This window comes from Argopecten irradians, chromosome 3, assembly GCF_041381155.1.
Source record: "Argopecten irradians isolate NY chromosome 3, Ai_NY, whole genome shotgun sequence".
In the NCBI taxonomy this organism is placed as follows: domain Eukaryota; kingdom Metazoa; phylum Mollusca; class Bivalvia; order Pectinida; family Pectinidae; genus Argopecten; species Argopecten irradians.
This window is the reverse complement of record NC_091136.1, coordinates 21,122,536-21,145,193: the sequence shown is the minus strand read 5'-3', so window position 1 is coordinate 21,145,193 and position 22,658 is coordinate 21,122,536. Positions and strand designations below refer to the sequence as shown.

Below are 22,658 nucleotides of genomic sequence, written 5' to 3'. Positions count from 1 at the left end.
TGCAATTCCAGGATGTTCGCGAAATGTGTAAACTTTCTCTGTTAATACGTTATCGGCTTATTTGAATGTCATTTAATTCGCCTGACCATTGCCTATTCGTTTGTTATTGAAGGAGAGTGTTTACACTAGGGACATATATTGACACAAAATCGTAATCGTCCAACTCTTCCGGCCATTTCGGAGATGGGGGGTGGGGGGGGGGGGTGGGGGGTGGTTGAGGTCTGATGTGATTAAATTTAGAGACGATGACCTTGTCAGACCGTGAAACACATTCTTCTCACTGATCACTGATCTCGGATCTCGGCTACAGACCGTCCATCGGTCATCTATCCTAATTATGTTTCCATATACGACGACAAAATTAGAATAATATACTTTCATTTTTAGTTCTTCATTTAATTCCCTATCTTGTTGCTTTACAACAGGAGAAAACATTTTCTGAAAGTATTTTCCTCAACTCAATTTGTCTGATATATGATGATAACATGCTGAAAGGAGGAAGCGCTATAAAATTCCTATCACAAAGAGACTTAACGCACATTGACCGAAACAATCGCACTTGAACTTAACTGTATTCACGTTAACTTACTGTTAACCTACAATTAACAGTAGGGTCATTCAAACGCGCTTACTTTGTGTGTAATGCGTTACATGTCTATATGTATTTGAAGACGGAGAATACTGTATTTAGAAAGAAAAAAAACCCAAAAAAACAAAGATAATAAACAAATTAGTATTCATCTACCCTGTGAATTTAGCGCTAGAGATAGTTTATACTTTTAAATATATTGTGATATATGGCGTTCGAGTGACATAACAACTACTGTACGAGAAACAGTGCTTAAAACATGTAAGGTATGAAGATTTAATATTACCAAAAACTCTTTCAAATCAACAAGAAAACCATTAAATGCATCACTGTTTTGCCTGTGGGAAAACAAATATGCGATTAAAATTGAAAATACCATGTGGTACTAAGAATAAACTTAACAGTCTATGAGGATAATTCGAGCTATAGACTTTTATGGACCAAACCGGCAAACGCTGAGGACAAAGTGACTGGGTCTAGGCAGTAATCGTCGGCTGGATCCCCTCATGGGTCGCTGTCTAATGCCCGTGTTGACGTCACTAATAGGTTTTGGTTTTACATCTGGCTGATATCTTCCCGGCATTGAGCGGAACAACGTTGGTTAAAACGACCTTGGATTAGTTCGATCCATCAATCTTTTTTTTTTTTTTTTTTTTTTTGCTATCTCATATCAACAGGTTTAGCATTCAGTATCATAGAGTTGAAATATCTGCATCATATGACTAAACATGATGAATTGACTATATTGTTTTGTTTGGTGTATTGGGCTTTATTGAATGTATGTTTGATGTGCTTCCTATTAATTGACTCTGTCAGCAACGGATATATATGAATGTATGTATAATTTTGGAGGCTGTAGTATGTTAGTGTTGTATTTAGGTCACCTGAGACGAAGTCTTAAATGACCTATTCTACTAGCCCTTTGTCCATCGTCGTGCGTCAAACGTTTAAACACAAAAATCGAATTCAACAAATAGCATGATATAATTCCCTTCACATAGAATACTCACAAGGTCCTTTCAAACACAATCGGTTTAAATGAGTCTGGTGCCCCTGGATGTCTCTCCCCTGGGGATATGGTAAACTTTATTTAGTCCACGAGCCATTTTATTGGATAGCAGTTAGATATAAAATGTTCATAATGGTCCTGACAGACAGTATATAATACCGAGAAATAACCAATGGTCAGGTGACCTTCAAGGCCCCATGAGCCTCTTTTTCGTTGAACTAGTGGAAACTCTTGCCCATTTTACAGTACTATCTCTCTCCATCATACTCTACCTGATCACATTATACTGACATCGGGCAAACCAGTCGTCCCTGCAGTAATTAACACTTTTATAAACTATGGTTCATTACGCTTGTTTGTTTGATTCCATTAACGTCCTGATAACATTTAACGACGGCCTACGATGAATGCGGTGTGTTATGTGAATGAAGTGCGTGTTTTGCGGCATGCTTCAGTGATATAGTACTATAAAAAGGACAACAGATCCACTATACAAGAAGACACAACATCAATATACCGCAGTCTCTCAAAAGCACGCACCTCCCACAACATACACGCACCACATCGCATACATGGGAAACCGTCCTTACATGACCATAACTGTTAATAGGACGTTAATTAATCAAACAAACAAACAAACAAACAAAATTTTGGGAGACTGTGATGTTTAAGTGTTGTGTCTCTATATGTTATTGTGGAACTCTTGCCCATTTTATAATTCTCTCACTGAAGTATGCCACTAAAGAAGCTAAATACACACCATATGGTTTATGCTGAGCGCTAAGTAGAAGCAGAGACTACCAGTTTTTAGACTATGGTGTGTTTCGGCCAGGGGACGGAATCCAAAGCATTTCCGAACTGTTGTTTAAATTGTCGTGGTTGTAAACAAGAAAATAGTAAAACATCCTTATATTTAGAGATTCAGTGAATTGTCTCTATAATATAACTGTCATCATTCATATCAGTCTAGATCAAATCCAGTTCTGATCGCAATCCAAACTGAAGTCTGGTGTTGAGAGTGAGACAATTTTATTAGGTTTGGCCTCATATCGCAAAACTTTTACCGTCAACAGCATTGAAACTCCGTCAGAGGGCAACTTGGACAACAAATCAAGGGAGTAATTTCTGTAGGTTGATAGTTCATCAATCTAGCGCTATTCAACAAGTAATTAGTTTGTTAGTATATGTTAATCACAGTTCTTTCCCGTCCATCACAGCATGTCTTCGGAACTTGTCATTAGCCACGGCACGGTACTTATTGCGGAACATTGACATGTCCTTAATGTGTTCCAAGGTGTCTCGAAAACAACAGTTTGTCTCGAAACCCACGAATACAAAGGGAATTTTTATATACATATTTTTTTCATTAAGAGTGCAATTACGTTTTACAGTATTTAGTATATGGCTTCAAAGCTCAGGTCTGAGTATGAATCGATAGCTCATAACGCAGGCAGCTCCGGTAATGTGTTTCATCTCGTACTAAATCGTACTATATGAAGAAATGTTTCTTCTCTAATAACATCCTAATGTAGGTTACAAGTATTTCAGATGGTAATTGTGGCCATTGATGCGGTTAATCCGGCTAGAAGAGCCGGTATCAACTGAAACGGTTAACTCCGGCCAGAAGATTTGGGATGCATTGACACGGGTGATCCCAGTCAGAAGTGTCGATATCCAATGACACGGTTAATCCCGGCCAGAAGTGTCGGTAACCATTGACACGGTTAATCCCGGCCAGAAGTGTCGGTAACCATTGACACGGTTAATCCCGGCCAGAAGTGTCGGTAACCATTGACACGGTTAATCCCGGCCAGAAGTGTCGGTAACCATTGACACGGTTAATCCCGGCCAGAAGTGTCGATATCCAATGACACGGTTAATCCCGGCCAGAAGTGTCGGTAACCATTGACACGGTTAATCCCGGCCAGAAGTGTCGGTAACCATTGACACGGTTAATCCCGGCCAGAAGTGTCGATATCCAATGACACGGTTAATCCCGGCCAGAAGTGTCGGTAACCATTGACACGGTTAATCCCGGCCAGAAGTGTCGGTAACCATTGACACGGTTAATCCCGGCCAGAAGTGTCGGTATCCATTGACATGGTTAATCCCGGCCAGAAGTGTCGGTAACCATTGACACGGTTAATCCCGGCCAGAAGTGTCGGTAACCATTGACACGGTTAATCCCGGCCAGAAGTGTCGGTAACCATTGACACGGTTAATTCCGGCCAGAAGTGTTGGTAACCATTGACACGGTTAATCCCGGCCAGAAGTGTCGGTAACCATTGACACGGTTAATCCCGGCCAGAAGTGTCGGTAACCATTGACACGGTTAATCCCGGCAAGAAGTGTCGGTATCCATTGACACGGTTAATCCCGGCCAGACGTGTCGGTATACATTGACACGGTTAATCCCGGCCAGAAGTGTCGGTATCCATTGGGCATTAATGATAGAGAGACCGTTGTGTAAATGTATGCCTTGTTCTCCTTCATTACTCGGCCACTCTACAAACCAGACTTGACCAACAAATATTTGTCCCTCACTCTACTTTAATTTCACTGATATTGTAGATACATCTTCCCAGTTTTTGTTTTGTCACAAGTCTAAATGGCTTTTCAATCGCTTATATGAAAATACAATTGACAGGAAATACTCTTGCCAAACTGAATTTGCCAAACTTAAAGATGCTCCACCGCCGACAGAGCATGAATGATATTCATCTTTTGAACAATAATTGGTGTTCCATCGTGTGTATGTATGTCTAATTAACACAAAAATGATATATATATTTTCATTTTGCCTTTGGTGCATGCGTAATCAGTACTTCATTCCATATAGGATATAGTGCGTCGGAATTTTTTCGGGATGCAATTAAGTATTTGGTAATGGTGTAAAGTAAGTAATTTTTGTAACTCAAGAAAAATACTAAATCGTCTGCTCCTGTTTTGATAGTGAAAAAAACACTATTTGTCGGCGGTGGAGCATCTTTAATAGAACATCATGTACGCCAGACTGATAAATATGATGTATTTTGGTGTTTTATAAACAAAGTTGTCGTTAATGGATTCTTTGTTATGTTTGATGATGTATAATATAGCATTAGTAGTCCTGCCTCTCCCATCCTCGGTCCCAGGTGTACGTCGCACTACACAGGCAATATGTTTCAGGTCAATTTGGTCAATTTGACCTGAAATTGACCAGAAATTGAGGTAAATTTTACATGAAGATTCAGGTCAAACTCTTCACCTGAATTCAGGCCAATTTCATATGAATTTCAGGTCAAGGTTTTCACATGAAATGACTTTTGTGCTCTTTTCAGGTAAAAATGGCCTGAAAAATTTCACCTGAAATTGACCTGAATTTACATGAAGACATATTGCCTGTATATCGCTTACTAACACATGGGACCGAGGATGTACCACTTCCTAATTTATCTTGATTATACGTAGTGATTGCAGTATATTCTAGTAATTTTATTTCCTTTTTTTGAAAGCCAGGAATTATTTACCCTTTTGAAGAATATTCCCAGTGTATAGCTAACCAACATACATGATATACTGCTTAGACGAGACACGTCCAATCAACAACCATGTAAGGACATCAAATGTGTGCGGTGCGGTATGTCAACACAACAAAATCAGAAACAATTTACACAGGTAACGGTTTGATCACAGCCGTGGCCATCAATACATTATCCTAGTTTAACCAGTGTAAAAAGTGTTTAGTTGAAGACAAATAAAAATACTATAAACACCCGTAAGTTATTACGATGGAGACGACAGTTACTGTTAATTTTTACCGTTAAAACGGATGTTTATGCAACGTCATGAATGCCTTCGTAGGTATCGTTTAGACTTTCAGCTTTTAATTAAAATAACACGTCCTTGATACAAGTAACGTGCATATATATCACTCTATTTTAAACGTCTACATGAAGTATTACAGGTATGGATAAACATAACTAATAATGAGTTGAGGGCGTTTTGCATCTTTTTACCATCACTCTTTTGGGTTACATATCGTTTCGTTTCGTCTTGTGAAAAGTGCGGATTTATCGGTTTCCGGCTTGACGTTACAACTTGGTGAAATGTATTGCTCTTGAACACCATTGGGTAACTTGTCAATATGTTTCTTTGATTAAGTTGAGAAACAAATATATCATTAACTGAAAGATGAACAACATTCTAAAACGAAACAACAGGAATCTGAAGAGATAATTCCTTGGAAAAAAACAACACAATTTGTAACAGCAGTCTTCAGAGATGTACACCTTGTAAAATCTGACCGGCAAATCAATGGAATAAAGCCTGCAAGCGGTACGCGTTAGTTTATAACTAAGCGCGCGTTGTAGCAGATGTGACAGTATGGTGAATGTGTCAGAGGCTACAGTCAGCAGCCCGTCCCCTGGGGACAGTGCTATCAACAACACTACTGTACCACAGGAACATTTTGATATAATTGTTTTAATACCAGGAAGCATTTTTCTTTTAATTGATATTATAATTGTCGGAGGAAATCTACTCGTTTTAATGGCTGTCCACCGGCATCCGAAACTTAAGAAAAGTGTCACCACTTATTTCGTCATCAACTTGGCGTTCTCCGATCTGTTACTGGGTTTAGTGGTTCTACCTTTCTCGGCCATTTTGGATATTTTGGACTCGTGGCCGTTTGGGAAAATACTCTGTATTATCTGGGCCAGACTGGACGTGTTTTGTTGTACTTTGTCTAATTTGACACTGTGTGTAATTAGTGTTGACAGGTACATAGGTGTAACTAGGCCGCTACGTTACACTGTTATTATGACCAGACAGAAAGTGATTCTACTGATAGGTATTGTGTGGCTGTGCTCCGTAGCGATGACTGTCCCGCCATTATTTGGATGGGGAACATCCGCTCCCCCTGACCCCTCCAATTGTCATCATAATATGGATACCGGCTATGTGTTTTTCAGTGCGTTTGGGCTTTTCTTTTTACCTTCCATTATAATGAGCTGCTTATATTTACGAATTTTTCAAATAGTCAAACGAAACTTACGAGCAATGAAAACTGGTATAAAAGCCGCGGGAAGTGGTTCGAATGACATCAATTTACGGATACACAGAGCGAGACCAAAACGAGTGCGCGATACCTGTGAAATAAAAACTAATTCGAGTTTTATCAGTAACGCTTCTGATGACTCCGGAAGTGACGTCAGTGTGGTGACGGATTTATCAAACTCTGCGGCACAAGTTTACGCCATTACAGCAACGAAAACAACAGAAATAGACGCTGACGTCCCAGCCTCTCCCTCCTTTTATGACAATACGAAGAGTAAAAACGAAGCAGTGTCTTCAATGAGGAGAAGGATTGCTTGTTTTAAACAAGAGAACAAAGCAGCGATAACACTTGGACGGGTCGTCGGAGCCTTTATCGTCTGCTGGCTGCCATTTTTCGTTTATCTCCCTCTAGGTAGGTGGCTAGTCGTTTTTATTTTACACAACAGAAAATGATGAAAAATCATGATCAAGTCTAATGAATATCCTAATCTAGGGCCAAGGCACGGGGTACGTTTTCCGTCGAATCACAGAAATGTGTTAGAAATCCCTGTAAACTGGTTATGTGTTGTTAACTGGTGTATGGATGACATTTTAGACATAGTTTAAATGGGGCGTCTTGTTAAAATATCTGTTATTGTCGTATTATTATGTTGTGCATGAGATATTCCAATAATTTACGTGTTTATATCACGTTATAAAAACTATACTTATAATTTAATTCGAATAACTCACTGAGGCGTTGATTTTCCTAGTGTGTCGTATTTTTACAATAAAACAAAACTGTTGCCTTTAAAATTTCTCGCGAAAACGTTGTTCGTGTATGTACAGTTATTTCAGACTATGCAAACATAACCATAAACTTCTAAGCAATGAAAATGGGTACAGCAAATAAAATTAAATTATGCAAAAAACATATATCATGTTATGGATTGTCTTCGAGAATGTCATAAAAATCTAATGGGTTTATAAATTGAGATTGCGACTAAAAAACAACGTTTTCTTGCCAAACGGTTTTCTTTGAAATAATGATATATGAATGCCTTAAAAGGGAATATAATAAAAAGAGTTTTTCCATTAAGCAAATCATCTCGCTCTCTCTGACTATATTTGGTATGGAATTCTGATTAAATTACATATTATCTTCACTATCTTTGAAGACCTGTATAGTGATGATTAGATTGTTGGTATGGTAGTTTTCTTCTATCTGGCAATGTCGCAAGTAAGAAAAAAAACTATGAAGTATAGGACTTAGGCGTACTTGTTTTCTGAAAAATTAAACATCTGTTCAACAAAATGGCATCACTCAAAGATATAGTCTGGTCAGAAAAGTATAAGCAGTTTTTCCAGAAACATCTCTTGATCATTAAAAGTAAGTTTCTGTATATAATCCCAAACCTTTGTGATTTTCTGTAGCAAGTAAACGTAAAAGGCGACTAAATCTGGAATAATATCTTCCAATAACCTTTGATATCGCCTCACTTTTAGCCTTGGGATGGTTCACCACTGTGAGCAATGTTCTGGGTTCTGGCCGAGACACACCATATTCGTAGCTGTAATATTGTAGCTCAAAAGATTCCATACAGATATATGAATCGACTTAGCATTTTATTGCTAGTGGAGCAAAGCAATCATACAAAAATAGTAATTATATATGGACTATTTGAGCCAGATCTTCATCTACTAGGCAACGTATATAGTATTCAAATTGCAACTATATATTATTTACAACTATAAATATGGTGATTTATTATTTACAACTATAAATATGGTGATTTATTATTTACAACTATAAATATGGAGACTTTTGACAAAGGATAAAAGCATACCAATTCTACAGATAGTGAAATGAATAAATGGCAGATAACTAAGAACGAATACCGGGCTTATTTTAAGTATAATTCAGTCAAAAATGATAATTTCAGTTTATGCTGGGAATGGCTTTACTAGCACGTGTAGAAACCTCTCCGTATCGCGCGCGACTGGAATAACGGTAAGCCATCACTTCCGGTTTACCGTTAGAAAATATGCATAATCGGGCGGTCAGACCATTTGACCTCGAAAACGACGGTTTACAGGCTATTATCTGAAGAAAAATTTACACAGAAAGTTTAGCAATATTGTTGAGGAGTTCAGCAATAAATTAAACAAGATAATGGCATTTTCCTGTATCTGCATCTTTGATATTTTGTGAATTGCAAAGTTTGTGACTAAAATGAAATTTTACAAAATGTACTACATGACTTAACTTTTGAAGCCGCGGACTAGTATGACGTCAAAAGATCACGTGACTGCTTAGTTGATTATCGCTGTACCGTACACGTAATCGACATGAATATATTTTAATATAATAATTCATCTGGTGTGTTAACATTTAAAACCCCGACTTAAATGCTCTTGACATCTCATTCAAGAAACGATATTAATGTCAGATAACTCAAAATTAAGGTAGGATATGCACATTAAATATCAAACAAAGCGTTATTACGTCCGTTTTATAAGGAAACTGTATCGAAAATATATTTCGATAGATATTTTGATTATATTACTTTTTTATTAACCAAACCAAAAATGTGACTTTCTTTGCCTCGATTTGTATAAAGATAACAGAGAAAAGAGGTATTTCTACTTCTGAGCACATGGTGCCAATTTCATTTCCCCATATTCTGCGTATCAACATATCTTATTTTATGTATATATCCCGGTTATAGTTGTGTTTGTAACGTTCTAGCATTTCTCGTCAGTCATTATGTTTTTTACTCGCTCGTTTTTGGATTTACATGATAATTGTAAATGTGAAAAGTAAGTGATTATAAATTTGTTTATTCTGCCTGTAATTAAAAAAACAACAAAACCATTTCTTCGCCGCTGTGCGATATTATTAATTCATTCACTTAGATCTAATTTATTTCATGGCCTGCTATATTTCTAGGATGCCCGAGTTCTGTCCTATATTGTTTGCAACCGTGAAGGAGAGTAGATGTGATGTACGCTAATGATTTAAAATCCATTTCCCCGTAGAGAGAACCACGTTAGCTATATTTCCTGGGAAGCGGCTAGAAACGGAAGTATCTATCTGATATCATACGTCGTAATGACGCACGGCGTTATAAATAGATTTTACAGATAGTTCTTTATTTATCTACGAGACATGAGTCCGACTTGCGAGCACGACCTTTTACGTGACAGCAGAAAGAACAATGGTGGGCGGTCACTCAGTTGTCCAGCAAAATAATGGTATTATGTATAAGAAATAGTTATCAATGAGAACTATCACAAGAACATTTTAAAACAACTAGAATTGTCGCTAGACGTCTAATATCAAAACCTGTCAAGTAGTTTAGTAGGAGTTTGCTGGACAAAGTCTACAGACAAACGGACCGACGGACAACCCGATTCCAGAATACCCCCTTAAATCCGTTGCGGGTGTATATAATAATAAAATAAAACATTAGAAAGTATTTATCTAGCGTTAACGAAACAACGAGGGACATTTAGAAGCATGTTTGACGCCCTAACCTTTCGATAAACAGAAAAATGAAACCGTTAGATTATTGTAAAACCTTCCTCATTATGCTATTGGCTGCCATCAATTTGATGTCACGTTATCACTGCTAAGTCATTCCAATGACCATCTTGTTCATCAAACAGTCTCATTCCTATTGTTACTGACAAATCTCTGCCTTGTCATCCTTCGAAATCGGACACGTTTGAAGAGGGATGTGCATATTGCACATTACATCATAATGGTTACATTTATTGAGTCTTGTTGCGACATAACAAATACAATTGTACGGTTAAAGATCGTGTTAGTCCGTCTGGGAGCACCACAAAGACGACATTTTATATCGGTGGTCTCGTACCCTGCGTGGCTTTATGTTGTAGATAGACATAACAGCCACTGACCCCTGCCGGTTGTTTGACAATCCTCCACTGTAGCTGTCAGACTGACGACGATAAAAACATCTAATATTTCCTTATTTCAAACCATGTCCCTTTGCTCTACAGTAGACAAATCAATGGAGCAGTATTTTAAAGTATGTTTCTTGGTTACCCAGGTCCTAATAACATTTTACACGTAATTCTGTGATATTCAAGGTCCTTATTCCGATCTGAGAAGTACTATTTACCCAATGTTGAGTGAGCAAGTAAATTAATAATTTTATCTAATAAAGAAGAAGGAGGGGAAAAGGTTGCCTGCTAAAAACGTAGGACACTTCATGTAATGCTGAAAATTATCAAGGTTAGCCCTTTTCGAATCAATTACACTTGCTGCCCTTATTGAGATGGTAGCAAATGAGATATTTCCCTAATGGTATTTATTTTGATGAAATAATCTCCCTTGACACCGCCCCACTTTTGGCCTTCGGTTGAGTGTTCGCCCCTGTGAGGTAGGCTCTGGGTTGTGTCACCTGGCCGAGACACACCATAGTCTATAAAAGTAGTTGTTTCTGCTTACGCCTTAGCATACAGGGAGTAGGAAGACTGGTTCCTCCGTTGTCAGTGTAATGTGACCGGATGGGATGTGTTGCTTGGTGTCTTCAGAAGCATGCTTCGGTGAGAGTATGATAAAAAGGGCAAGAGTTCGACTATAACGAAGAGACACGACACTTATATACAACACGAACATACTGCAGTCTCCCAAAACACGCACCACACACTACACCCAGGCTTCACAGCGTATACAAAGGAGACTGTTCTTACATGACCATGGGTAGCATACATCTTAAACTATTTGACAACGCTGTTAGAAAAAATGTATCACTGATATTTTTCACGTTTAATGAAAGTTATATTTCATATAATTTTCACAAACTGTTTTGAAGAACATACAAAGTGCGAATAAAGAAACATCTACATGATGCTTCAGATCCATAAAAGCACGCCACCAACATACCATTCGGATAGAGGGAAGAAATTTTGTGCATTTTTAAACCAGCCACAAAAAAATTTATGTTAAAAACTTTCCGGTAATATCGAAAACCCGAGTTGCATCACGTGACCAAGATTTGCATCATGTTACCAACATCGGCAATACCCGTACAGATCGTTATATATAGGAATAATCAGGAGATTCCCTATTTTCAAGCATTGTCGGCTGTAATATTTTTGACATGCATTGGTGTGCAACACATTATAAGATAGGGCAATATAATTGTACTTACACAAGCTTGTCCCATTGCATACACGGGAGACTGTCTCTTCATTACCTTAACTTTCAGTAAGACGTTTAGCCAAATCAACCAACCAATCATTTGTTCTAAATGGGGTTATGTAAATACTATAGTTAGGAAAGATAAACCGTTCACTGCTTGAACAGTTGGGAGACCCGTACAGCCACCTCTACAACAAAGCGAAATCAGAACTCTGATTCAATACCGATTGATGGCTTGACATAGATTGATGGTTTAGATAGGTTGTCCGTCATGTATTCGATGACAGATACAGTTTTATCATTGCACTGATACTTGTTTTGAAAGTCAATAACGAGAAAGCGATAGAAGCAACAAGGAAGCATAGAGAAAGGACGAACAGAGGCAATACATTAAGAGTAAAGATAGTTGTATGCCCATTAGTTAATTACAAGTATACTCCTATTTGAAAAATAGTTTAAACATTGCGCAATGCAGTAACATTTTGCATACTGATATTTCGTGTTAATCGATGACGCCCACTTAACAAATATAGGTCAATTGGATTGAAACAACGACGATTATTTAAAAAAAGACTGTTCAGAGGTGATGATATTACACTCAATACTTGCTCTCTACACCGTATACATGGGAGGCCGTCTTTACAGGACTCTGAGTGTTAATAGGACGGTAATTTAATCAAAGAAACAAGCAAATAATAACACTATTGGTAGTTTCTGCTACTGCTAAGTGATCAACATAAAAGGATAGGGAAACGGATCTGCCCATTGTCTGTATGTGTCTAGAAAGGGTTTGTTGCGAGACTTGGGAAAGCCAAGATGACGAGTCGTCTCGGCTTTCCATGTCAAGCACAAAGATAAAACTTTTATTGTAAGATAATTATCGTGTATTATGTTTAGCCTGCAACCATTATAACATTAAAAACGAAAGCAAATTGGCAGTTACTTGGTTTCGCTCGAATCGAGGCGCTTTTCTACTGCGAAGGAAAATATTCATTCTCTACCATAGGAAATATATAAACGCTTTCGTAAATAGTACCAGTAATAATAATAATAATAATAAAATCTTTTATTTAACCAGGGTTACATATTTAGACAAGTCTTATTTACAATATGGCCCTGCATCAATATATACAGCTATCACAGACAACAGTAATACAGACAATACCTTAATTTAAAAGACATACATTCATATCAACATGTAAATATGGTTGCTTTCTAAAATATTGGTAGAAAGTATAAAACTATCAACATGTAAATATGGTTGCTTTCTAAAATATTGGTAGAAAGTATAAAACTAAAATTGGGAAAACACATCCTTTAAATATGTTTGTTTAAAAACAGCAACACTGGGGGTATTTCTAATATCATTGTTCAATCCAATTAGTAAATTGGAATAAGTGTGAACAAATGAACGCTTAAAATAACTTGTTCTAGCATTAGGAATATAAAACTTATTTGAAATTGAAGATCTAGTATTTCTCATACTAACATCCCTAATATAGGTAAACATGTTACTGAAGACACTAGGAGTATTCCCATGTAAAATTTTGTAAGCAAGAACAGCTTTCCTAAAAATGAAATAGTTTTCTATTGGCAGCAATTCAAGTGAATAAAAGGTACTTTGGATGGTGTTAAAATATCTCTAACATTTAGTAAAACTCTTGCTGCTCTTTTTTGCAGTTTGCACAATTTATGAATATAAGATTTGTTACTGGCCTCACTCCAAACAACAGAGCAATATATAAATTGTGGAAAAACTATACTTTGGTAAACTTTTTTCAGAACATCATTTGACATAAATGGCCTTAGCCTTTTCAGAACACCAATCTTTTTTGAGACTTTCTTAGATACATAGTCAATATGGTCTTTCCGTGAAAGACAACGGTCAACAAAAACTCCAAGGAGTTTTGCACAATGTACAGATTCAATATGAAAATCATTTATATTTAAATTCAACTCTTGGCATTTGGATAACCTCTGTGCTGATCCAATCATCATGCACTGGGTTTTGTTCAAATTCAGACTGAGTTTGTTTTCTCTCATCCACTTGATTGTACAATGTAAATCATCTTTCATTTGTGCCTCTAAAAGATCTACTGACTTATTTCTCACACTTTGTGAGGTATCATCGGCATACATAATTACAGCAGTAGAATGTTTAAGACATTTAGGATAATCATTTATATTCAAAATAAACAGCAGTGGCCCAAGTATTAAACAATTACAAAAACCTACTCCATGATATTATTAGACTGTAATCGGTTATGCATGGATACACTGCGTATAACAGAGATACACTTAATTTCTATACGGACTACACCTTCGTAGCAGTCCAATTGTCTGTGCAGATTTATGTAGGTCTAATCGAATGATCGTCTGTCCTTCACGCAATAATTGACCAGTTTTCTCCGGGATAGTGAAAATAAATGTGTATATCTAGGATGCAGAAGTATCTCGATAAGTAAGAGAAGTATATCCTGGAAGAGTTTATTGCCCTGTATAAGGAAATAAAATCTTCATATCGACCGACTATAAAGTACATAAGACGCTAGGGTCTATTAATTCAAATTAACCTTGATGGGTGCGTAAAAATGGCCGGGCCGTTTTTCTTCGGGTTAATGATTTGCAATCCTTACCCGCCAGCAGAGAGAAGATCTACATAGGGGAGGGCATGTCACATGAGACATTGGCGGCTGTGTAGTACAATCGTGACAATCAATAGAAAGATTCAATATACTTGGGAGTGGCTCTGTCTCAATATCATTGTCAATCACATTCAAGTCCGCGAATTATTGCCTTATATTGTGTCAACTACAGAGCTGTCTTGATAAAAGGGCAAGATTTCTACTTTAGAAGAAGACACAACATGAAAATACCGCAGTCTTCCAGGACACACATCGCGGATGCCGTCCTTACATGACCTTGGCTGTTAAAAGGACGTTAATTAATCAGTCTTGATAGAAACGTTTCTTTGTATGTTTGATCTGATTAGGTAATTTTATGTCGTACATCGTGAACGATTTACACTTTCAACACCTTTCAATAACAATATGATAAATGATAACCATGTTTTTGACATTCAAACAAAGCCGTTTAGTTTGGTTTGTCTGATTAACGTCCTATTAAGAGCCAGAGTCGTTTAAGGACGGCCTTTCACGTGTGCAATGCGTGGCAATGTCTGATGGACTATATGCGTCTAGTATGTTTTATATCTTTAAATGTTATCTTCATGACAACCAATAAGTTACATGACTCAATAATTCTCCTGAAACTTTGTTCGAATGAATGACCCATATTTTGTTTCTTGGTGTCTTACAAATATACCGCACTCTTCCAAAACACGCACAAAGCATTTCATACTCGCTATTTGCGTGGGTAATGTATACAGTTTGACTGCATTTGTAAATCATGCTTTTCTTCTCAAGAATGAGATTCGTCTTTCGTTTTGAAATCCAAATCCTTGCGATGTTACTTGAATAAAACGAATATAATCTATCCTCTTTACACTACTGTATAAATGAGGAAACCTAAACAATACGACGGTTGTACGATTTACATCCACGCAAATAATCCCCTTGTGTACGATCTATCTCAAGTGGCATAACAATTTGATTATTGTGAAAATAAGAGCATAAGGCCATTCATTTGTAACGATGCTGTAAATCGTAATAATTGTTATGGTAGGCTGTAACAGAGGTTTTGTTAACGACCTGTACATAGTATTGTGGCACTATATCTACGTTCCCCTTTACCATCATTCCCTATAAGCATTTACAGCATGTAATACTGTGACTGGCCATGATGTTAGGAATCATGTGCCATCGTATATTTAAGCATTGAACGTCTTTTAAATGGCATTCAAAGTCAATATGAATGTCAACTGGACAGTGCAATTGCCTCTATCAAGTTGGCATTCATATTGGCTATGAAGCCATCTTCTGTGATCGCTGGCACGACAATTGTGACGTCACAATGATAATGACGTTAAATGAGCGGCTGGCAGTTCATACACTGATGAATGTCAACTGCGCTTGATAAGGTTACATAGTGGCACTGCAATGAAAATATCAACATTTCTATGTAATTTCCGAGATAACACAATACACGAGAAATCTTGAAATCGACCTTATGTTTCCGGGCCATTGCCCTAGTTATTCCTTTCGATATTTTCTCTTTTAACATTAAAATCTGTTCTTGAATAACATCATTCTCTATCTATTTAGGCGACAATGAAACAATTGTAGCTTCTACGTTAAAATATACACTACTGCCGTTCGTGAGGCACCATATTTTGGCATTATGTCAATGTCTTTGTACTTTGGAAAATTGCACTGTTAGAAAAGGATAATATACTATAAGAAAATCGAAATGTTAATACATAAAGACCAAAGTTAATGGAGATATACGAAAATCAATCGTAAGAATAATTACTTCTAGAGACTTCTCTGAAATCAATAATAGGCAGTTTGCTTTTGGAAATTGAACTTTCAATGCTGTATCATTGTACCTATATATTTTCACAGTAATGACTGTTGTTTCTTCGCCTCAGTTTACGATATTCCTAAGAAAGGTTAAAACAACTACTGTACATGACGCAATTTCACATGCCCATATGGTGCATAACTTGGTTTTTTTTCCTTAACTTCCTCTGCAACAAAAGAACATTTAAAACACGCATTTCTGATTCACATTGTGCATGGTGTTGTGTTTTTGCAATAGGAAGAATCCATTTTCCACACAGGAAAAACAGCTTTAGAAAATCTTTAGAAACAATGAAAGGATTGTATACTAGTTACTAGATGTAAGTATCTGACAGATGGGACCTTGAATGGAGGTCAATGTCATTCGATTGAACAAACTTGATACTATAACCCTGCATGCCAGCGTGCTAGGTCCAATAGCAGGTCTCTAGACCCTGCAAATCTTGAGTAAAGGTCAAGGTCATTCGTTTGAACGAACAAAGGTAACCCTTCACCCCAGCATGTCACAGGCCCAATATAGGTCTCTAAATCGTTTCTAAGTCGTTTAAATATTTTAGCATTTTTGACCTTTGTGATATTGAATGAAGATCAAAGTAATTTATTTGAAGAAACTCGGTAGCCCTTAATCGCAGCATGCTACAATTCAAATATCAGTACCCTTGGCCTATCAAGAAGTCGAATGAAAAGAATACGCACGGCGGAGGGCGCACGACGACGGACAATGCATGATGAAAATGAGACAGATGACCTAAAAGTATACTAAATACACTAGTTAGAAGTGCATATTGAAATGATAATTATATATTTAAAATTACTAAAAAGGATGGTTGTTCATAGTTTCGCTTATAGAACATGTAAACATTATTCGTTCATAATATAAGTACAGCTTTATTCCGGCATATATATCAAACTTATGTTACCCTAAGTGACGCTTTTATTCTGCCTCACTTTTGGCCTCGAGCGTTAGCCCCTATGAGGAAGGCTCTAGGTTCTGTCCCCTGGCCGGGACACACCTAATTCTATAATAGTGAAAGTTTCTGCTCCTGCTTAGCGCTCAGGAAATAGGGAGTGGGACGACTGGTTCGCCCGTTGTCAGTATAATGTGATATGGTGGGGTGTGTTACTTGGTGTCTTCGGCCGCATGCTTCAGTGATATAGCACTATAAAAAGGGCAACAGTTCCACTATACAAGAAGACGCAACACGAACATACCGCAGTCTCAAAAAACGCACCTCGCACTTCACACACGCTACACACTGCATACATGGGAGGCCGTCCTTACATGACCCTGGTTGTTAATAGGACGTTAAAATGATCAAATAAACAAACAAACCTTAGTTTTCAAACCGTTATAGGATGGTAAGATGCGACCAATTATTTAATATCAAAAGCAAATTGCTTTGCACCAGACCGCTTTAATATCACATTTTATAGAAGACGTGATCATTTATGCAAACCTCATTGTGCTTTTTTATGCGACCAATTAAACTTATATGATATTCACTGAAAAAAATACCTTATATAATATTATCCTTTACAATTCAGATTACATGTGTTCACCAACCCATTCTGTTTTGTTTTTCAGATGCCGCCACTGACGTAGAGTTCCCAGACATTGTGCTAGAGGTGACATTCTGGTTAGGTTACGTCAACTCAGCAATCAACCCATTTATCTACGCATATTCCAGTCCTGAGTTCCGGAAAGCGTTCATGAGAATTCTGAAATGTCGCCACCAACGGAAGGTGTATCACTGAGAGGGCTTCACAAACAGGATGTGAAATCAATTAGCGATACAGATTTACAAATAACATAGAAATGGATATATTGTTTGGTAAGGCAGAGGAATACCTTGTTTGTTTCGTCTACTACAAAGAGGTAAATTTGGATAAAGCAAGTTCTAAGTTATAAACAGCAATCAAATTTGTTAAAATTGGATGAAATGATTTGGAAATATTTCTATATGCTTTGATTAAAGCGGTCAAAGATTATTTTAATTGTCATCAGACGAAGTGATTTTGAAATCTATTGTTTTTGACATGTTTCCTATATATCTATATCTACTGTACAAAGATAATATCATCGAACAAAGAAATACAATTTTGTATTTTTTGAATACTTTGTACATGATTCCTGTAATGATATCCCGGTTTAGGATTTCCATACATTCCTCAATCATCAGATTACAAGTTGTAAAATTGTAATTAGTAATGAACCTTGAAGATGATGCTTTCGTTTCGTTCTTCATGTAGGGGAAATACTCATAAACTGTGCTTGTTTGTAAATGTATATTATGGTTCCTTGCTGAAATGGAGATTGTCCGATATTTTTACGGCTTAACTTTGTGATAAGAGCGTCCTACTAACGTTAATGGGTCTATAATTAGATTGTGTGTCGTTCAATTAGGACCGGAAAGGTTACACTCGCACATTCTTAAATATAATTAGCGCTAAAATATCTGTTTGTAGAAAATGGTTCTCTTAGTATCGCAATACCAAATGGGGAGGAGGGGCGGCAAATGTGACTGTTTTATTTCGAGTACAAGAGTTCCACTATTACAAGGAGAGACGACACGAATAAAACCGCAGCCTCCTGAATCATACCTTTATTTACACACCTGGGAAAGCCGTCCTCATATGGCTGTTATTAGGACATTGAAACCAAATTAACGCAATCAATTCTTTTAAAGTCAATTTTATTGTTAAAAAAATCACATGTACAGGTGCTATGACGAAGATTGATCTATTTGTATATATCAAATAAAAGAATTGTTCATGATCTAATAAAAGAGTTGTTCATGCTACCTCTTTTACATGATCGAGAAAGGCGACTAAATTTAGGATCTTATCTTCTCTGACTTTATTCTTCGTAACGTCTCTCTTGACACCACCTCATTTTTGGCCTTCGGTTGAGCGTTCGCCCTGTGAGATAGGCCCTGGGCTCTGTTCCCTGGCCGTGACAAATCATAGTCTATAACAATGATAGTTTCTGCTCTTGCTTTGTGCTCAGCATGCCGGGAGTGGGATGATTGGTTTGCCCGTTGTCAGTATAATGTGAACGTGTAGGGTGTGTTGCTTTGTGTCTTCGGCGGCATGCTTCAGTGATATAGCACTATAAAATGGGCAACAGTTCCACTTTACAAGAAGGCACAACGCGAATATACCGCAGTCTCCCAAAACGCACACCTCGCACTTCATACACGCAACACACCGCATACATGACCTTAACATTACATACTGGTTTTTTTTTTTTACATGACCCTGACTTAATAGGACGTTGATTTTACAAAGGTATTGTAAACAAAACTATGGGACAGTAGCCTCCCTAACAGAACGTACTACAGTTTGGTAACATACATTTAAATTTCTAATAATATTTCGGCTGGGAGTGAGTGTTGGGGTATTTACTTTTGTGATATACATAAACTTTGTAAACAAAACACGTTTTTGTAGGTTTTCATCGTCATATTTGCTCAGCGTTCAGTGTCCGGTTACTATAGTTACATTTATTGTGACACAAATCCTCTACCGATATTGTAAACTTAGTGTCTTCAATGATTACCAGTGTCCTGGTCCCTAGTCGATGGTAGATTTTAAAATTATACGTAGAATTTAAGTTAAATCAGAAACCAGCGAGTAGATTTTAAGTTAAATCAGAAACCAGCGAGTCATCATGGCTCACGTTCCTGATTAGACGTATACTGCTCCTGACTATTGGGATGATTTTCAAGGGCCAATTCCGGAAATGCAGTTTTGTTATTGTTTCCTTATTTATGACGTAATTAACAATAAATGAAAACACACCAATAGTTTTTATGTTGTTTTAAATGTTTCCGGATTACTAGTAATCCCTGACAATGTTTAGATTGCCTGATATATACCAATAAAAATTCCCCTAACAATAATCTTTAATATAAAACCGAATTGCTTCTGTAAGCACAAGCCTTGTTTTCGTGCGTGATGACTATCGATATAGCTATATGAATGGTCGTCATTCAAACAATAGCAAATAAAGCCTTTGTTGAATATATTAATAAACTTAAATTGGAAAAGAATCATTAATATAGATATAAGTACACTTATCGTGACATACGTGGCCGTCTGTAAAATGACCTTGAATTTTAATGGCATTGTAGCGAAGTTAACTATTATGAAATTGGTTTTGTAATGGGCATTCTAAAGAAATTATAATTATGATTGTAAAGGCAAACTTTTCATAGTATACATAGTATAAAAGGGATGCACGCAATATTAAGCTATTCTATATATATGTTGCAACCTAGCACGGAATGTACTTTTTATTTTCCAACTCTGATAAGTAACCTTCAATAAACTATGATAACACACGGAACGATCGTCCATCTATCTTGCCTTCCATAGCATGGGTTTTGTTAGTAAACGTCCTACTAACAGCCAGGGCCATGAATTGACTTGCCAGGTTTATTGGAGGAGGAAAGCCGGAGTACCCGGAGAAAAGTCACCGACCAGCGGTCAGTACCTTCAACTGCCCCACATGGGATTCTAACTCGTGACCCAGAGGTTAAGGGGCTGTGGTAATGTCGAGACATCTGAACCACTTGGCCACCGCGGCCACTTTTTTCATAACATAATTATAATGCATGAAAGAAAAGTTTTATAAAATCATATGAGGTTGATTTTGTCATAACATTTCGACTCAATATTGTCATTATTATGCCATGCTCATTATAGCGTCACGTCTGCTATCGACAATAACTTACTCGATGCCTTTTAGCGAAGTTAGTGGAATATTGTTTCTTTGGATATTCAACTGAATCGTGCTGGCAATAGCTTCATTGAATGTAATTTCCGTCATTTCCTCGATTCTTCGTTAGATGATGTAAAAAGAAACAGAAGTGAAACACTCGTTTGGAGATTTAATGTACAATGTAGCTTCCCATGTAGCAATTTTATATGTGACTATCAATTTTGAAGAAAAAATACGTATTTCAAATAATGGCATAATTTCAGATAGATTCTGTCGAAGCTAATGATACCCGTTTCACATTAAGAGTATCGAGTAGTAGATAATATAATGATATCAGTAATAGTTTTTTTCAATGTATTCCCTGTTGTAACAGTAGAAGAGGAGAACAGAAGAAAAAAACAATTACCGTACCTACATTTATAAAGGCCTGTTGAAATCAATACATTTGTGGTTAACCAGGTTTAGGGTAATAGATTTCAGTCAGATGTTGTTTTTCGATCTAATGAAATCTTCTTAAAGATTACAGCTTTAGACATTGTTTTCTAGGCGTTCTATTAGCATTTGCGGCTACAGAAGAATAAGAAAATTAAGTAAATAAGTATTTTCACGTATCCTTCGTTGTTCCTTGATGTCTTATTGAAACTATTCGCAATCAGTTATACACATAATTTAGAAGGCCACATTGAAATTCCTTAAGAAGATTGAAAATGCAGAAAATCAATGTGATAACAATGTACTAGATTTTTTTATCAGTTTATAAATTTGGTTATTTTAGGGATTCTTGGCGACATCAAAAAATTTTCAACGCTATGACGAAATTCACAAAATTGTAAAACTTGTTAAGAAAAAACTACCTTTGACCGTAAAATCAACTTCGTAGCCGAATTAGGCAGAGTACATGTTTATAATGCAGCTTTCGAAGCCCAGCTCACTTTTGCCAACTAGGTTAGCTTTATCTGACATACACCATATCTATGTATTTAAAAAGTGTAATTTATTCATATCAATGATAATGTTTACATGTATGTGTAATGTGTATTTGTATGTTTATTGTTTGAAATATGTATATGGTGTGTTAAGCATCAACTATGTTGACATGGATGTTATACATAAGACTAATCAAACAATCACTGTATCACGATTGATTGTCTGGAAAGACGTATGTACCAAATTCGTCCTAGATTGTTATATATAATCTTGACTATTTTAGGGACTTTGTCGATTGGACTGTGAGAAACCAACAAAATCTTTTCATATCTGGATTCAATACATATAGTGTAACATCCATTTTGATATGTACTAATTGATGTCGAAATTTTTTACGCCATAAAGGTTATGCAGATGGACCCAGTGTCATGAGTATTACTGAACGTAGTCATAGGAAAATATTACAGAAGTTTGAAAATTATGGAAAATTATGGATAATTTTCCTCCTAATTTCTGGAATGCTTCCCTATGGAGAAATTTAAGTTAAGGAATTATTTAAGTTAAGGAATGTTTGTGAACCTGAGCCAGTAAATTGCTCGATACTTATCATTATTTAAGTTTAAATAGTTTATATCTTGATAAGATTATTTTATTTGATGTTATTAATGTTATGAACCAATGTGGTGATAATTGACATTTTCCAATGTTTATGACCTAAATCGTAACATTTTCCCTTTTAT

The 22,658-nt window shown here is 36.7% G+C and overlaps 1 protein-coding gene across 2 annotated transcripts; it reads left to right on the top strand.

The window, feature by feature from the left end:
- The first annotated feature begins 5,543 nt into the window (after positions 1 to 5,543).
- On the top strand, positions 5,544 to 19,054 carry LOC138317826 (alpha-1A adrenergic receptor-like). 2 transcript variants are annotated; one of them, XR_011207807.1, is made up of 3 exons: positions 5,544 to 7,047; positions 17,854 to 18,144; positions 18,735 to 19,054. XR_011207807.1 is itself a non-coding variant. In XM_069259742.1 (2 exons), exons 1-2 carry the CDS (start codon positions 5,964 to 5,966, stop codon positions 18,021 to 18,023), a joined length of 1,254 nt encoding a protein of 417 aa, XP_069115843.1. In that variant the 5' UTR covers positions 5,544 to 5,963; the 3' UTR covers positions 18,024 to 19,054. The 2 variants fall into 2 exon arrangements, 1 of the variants encoding a protein (XP_069115843.1); XM_069259742.1 differs by having other exon boundaries at positions 17,854 to 19,054.
- Positions 19,055 to 22,658: the final 3,604 nt, after the last annotated feature.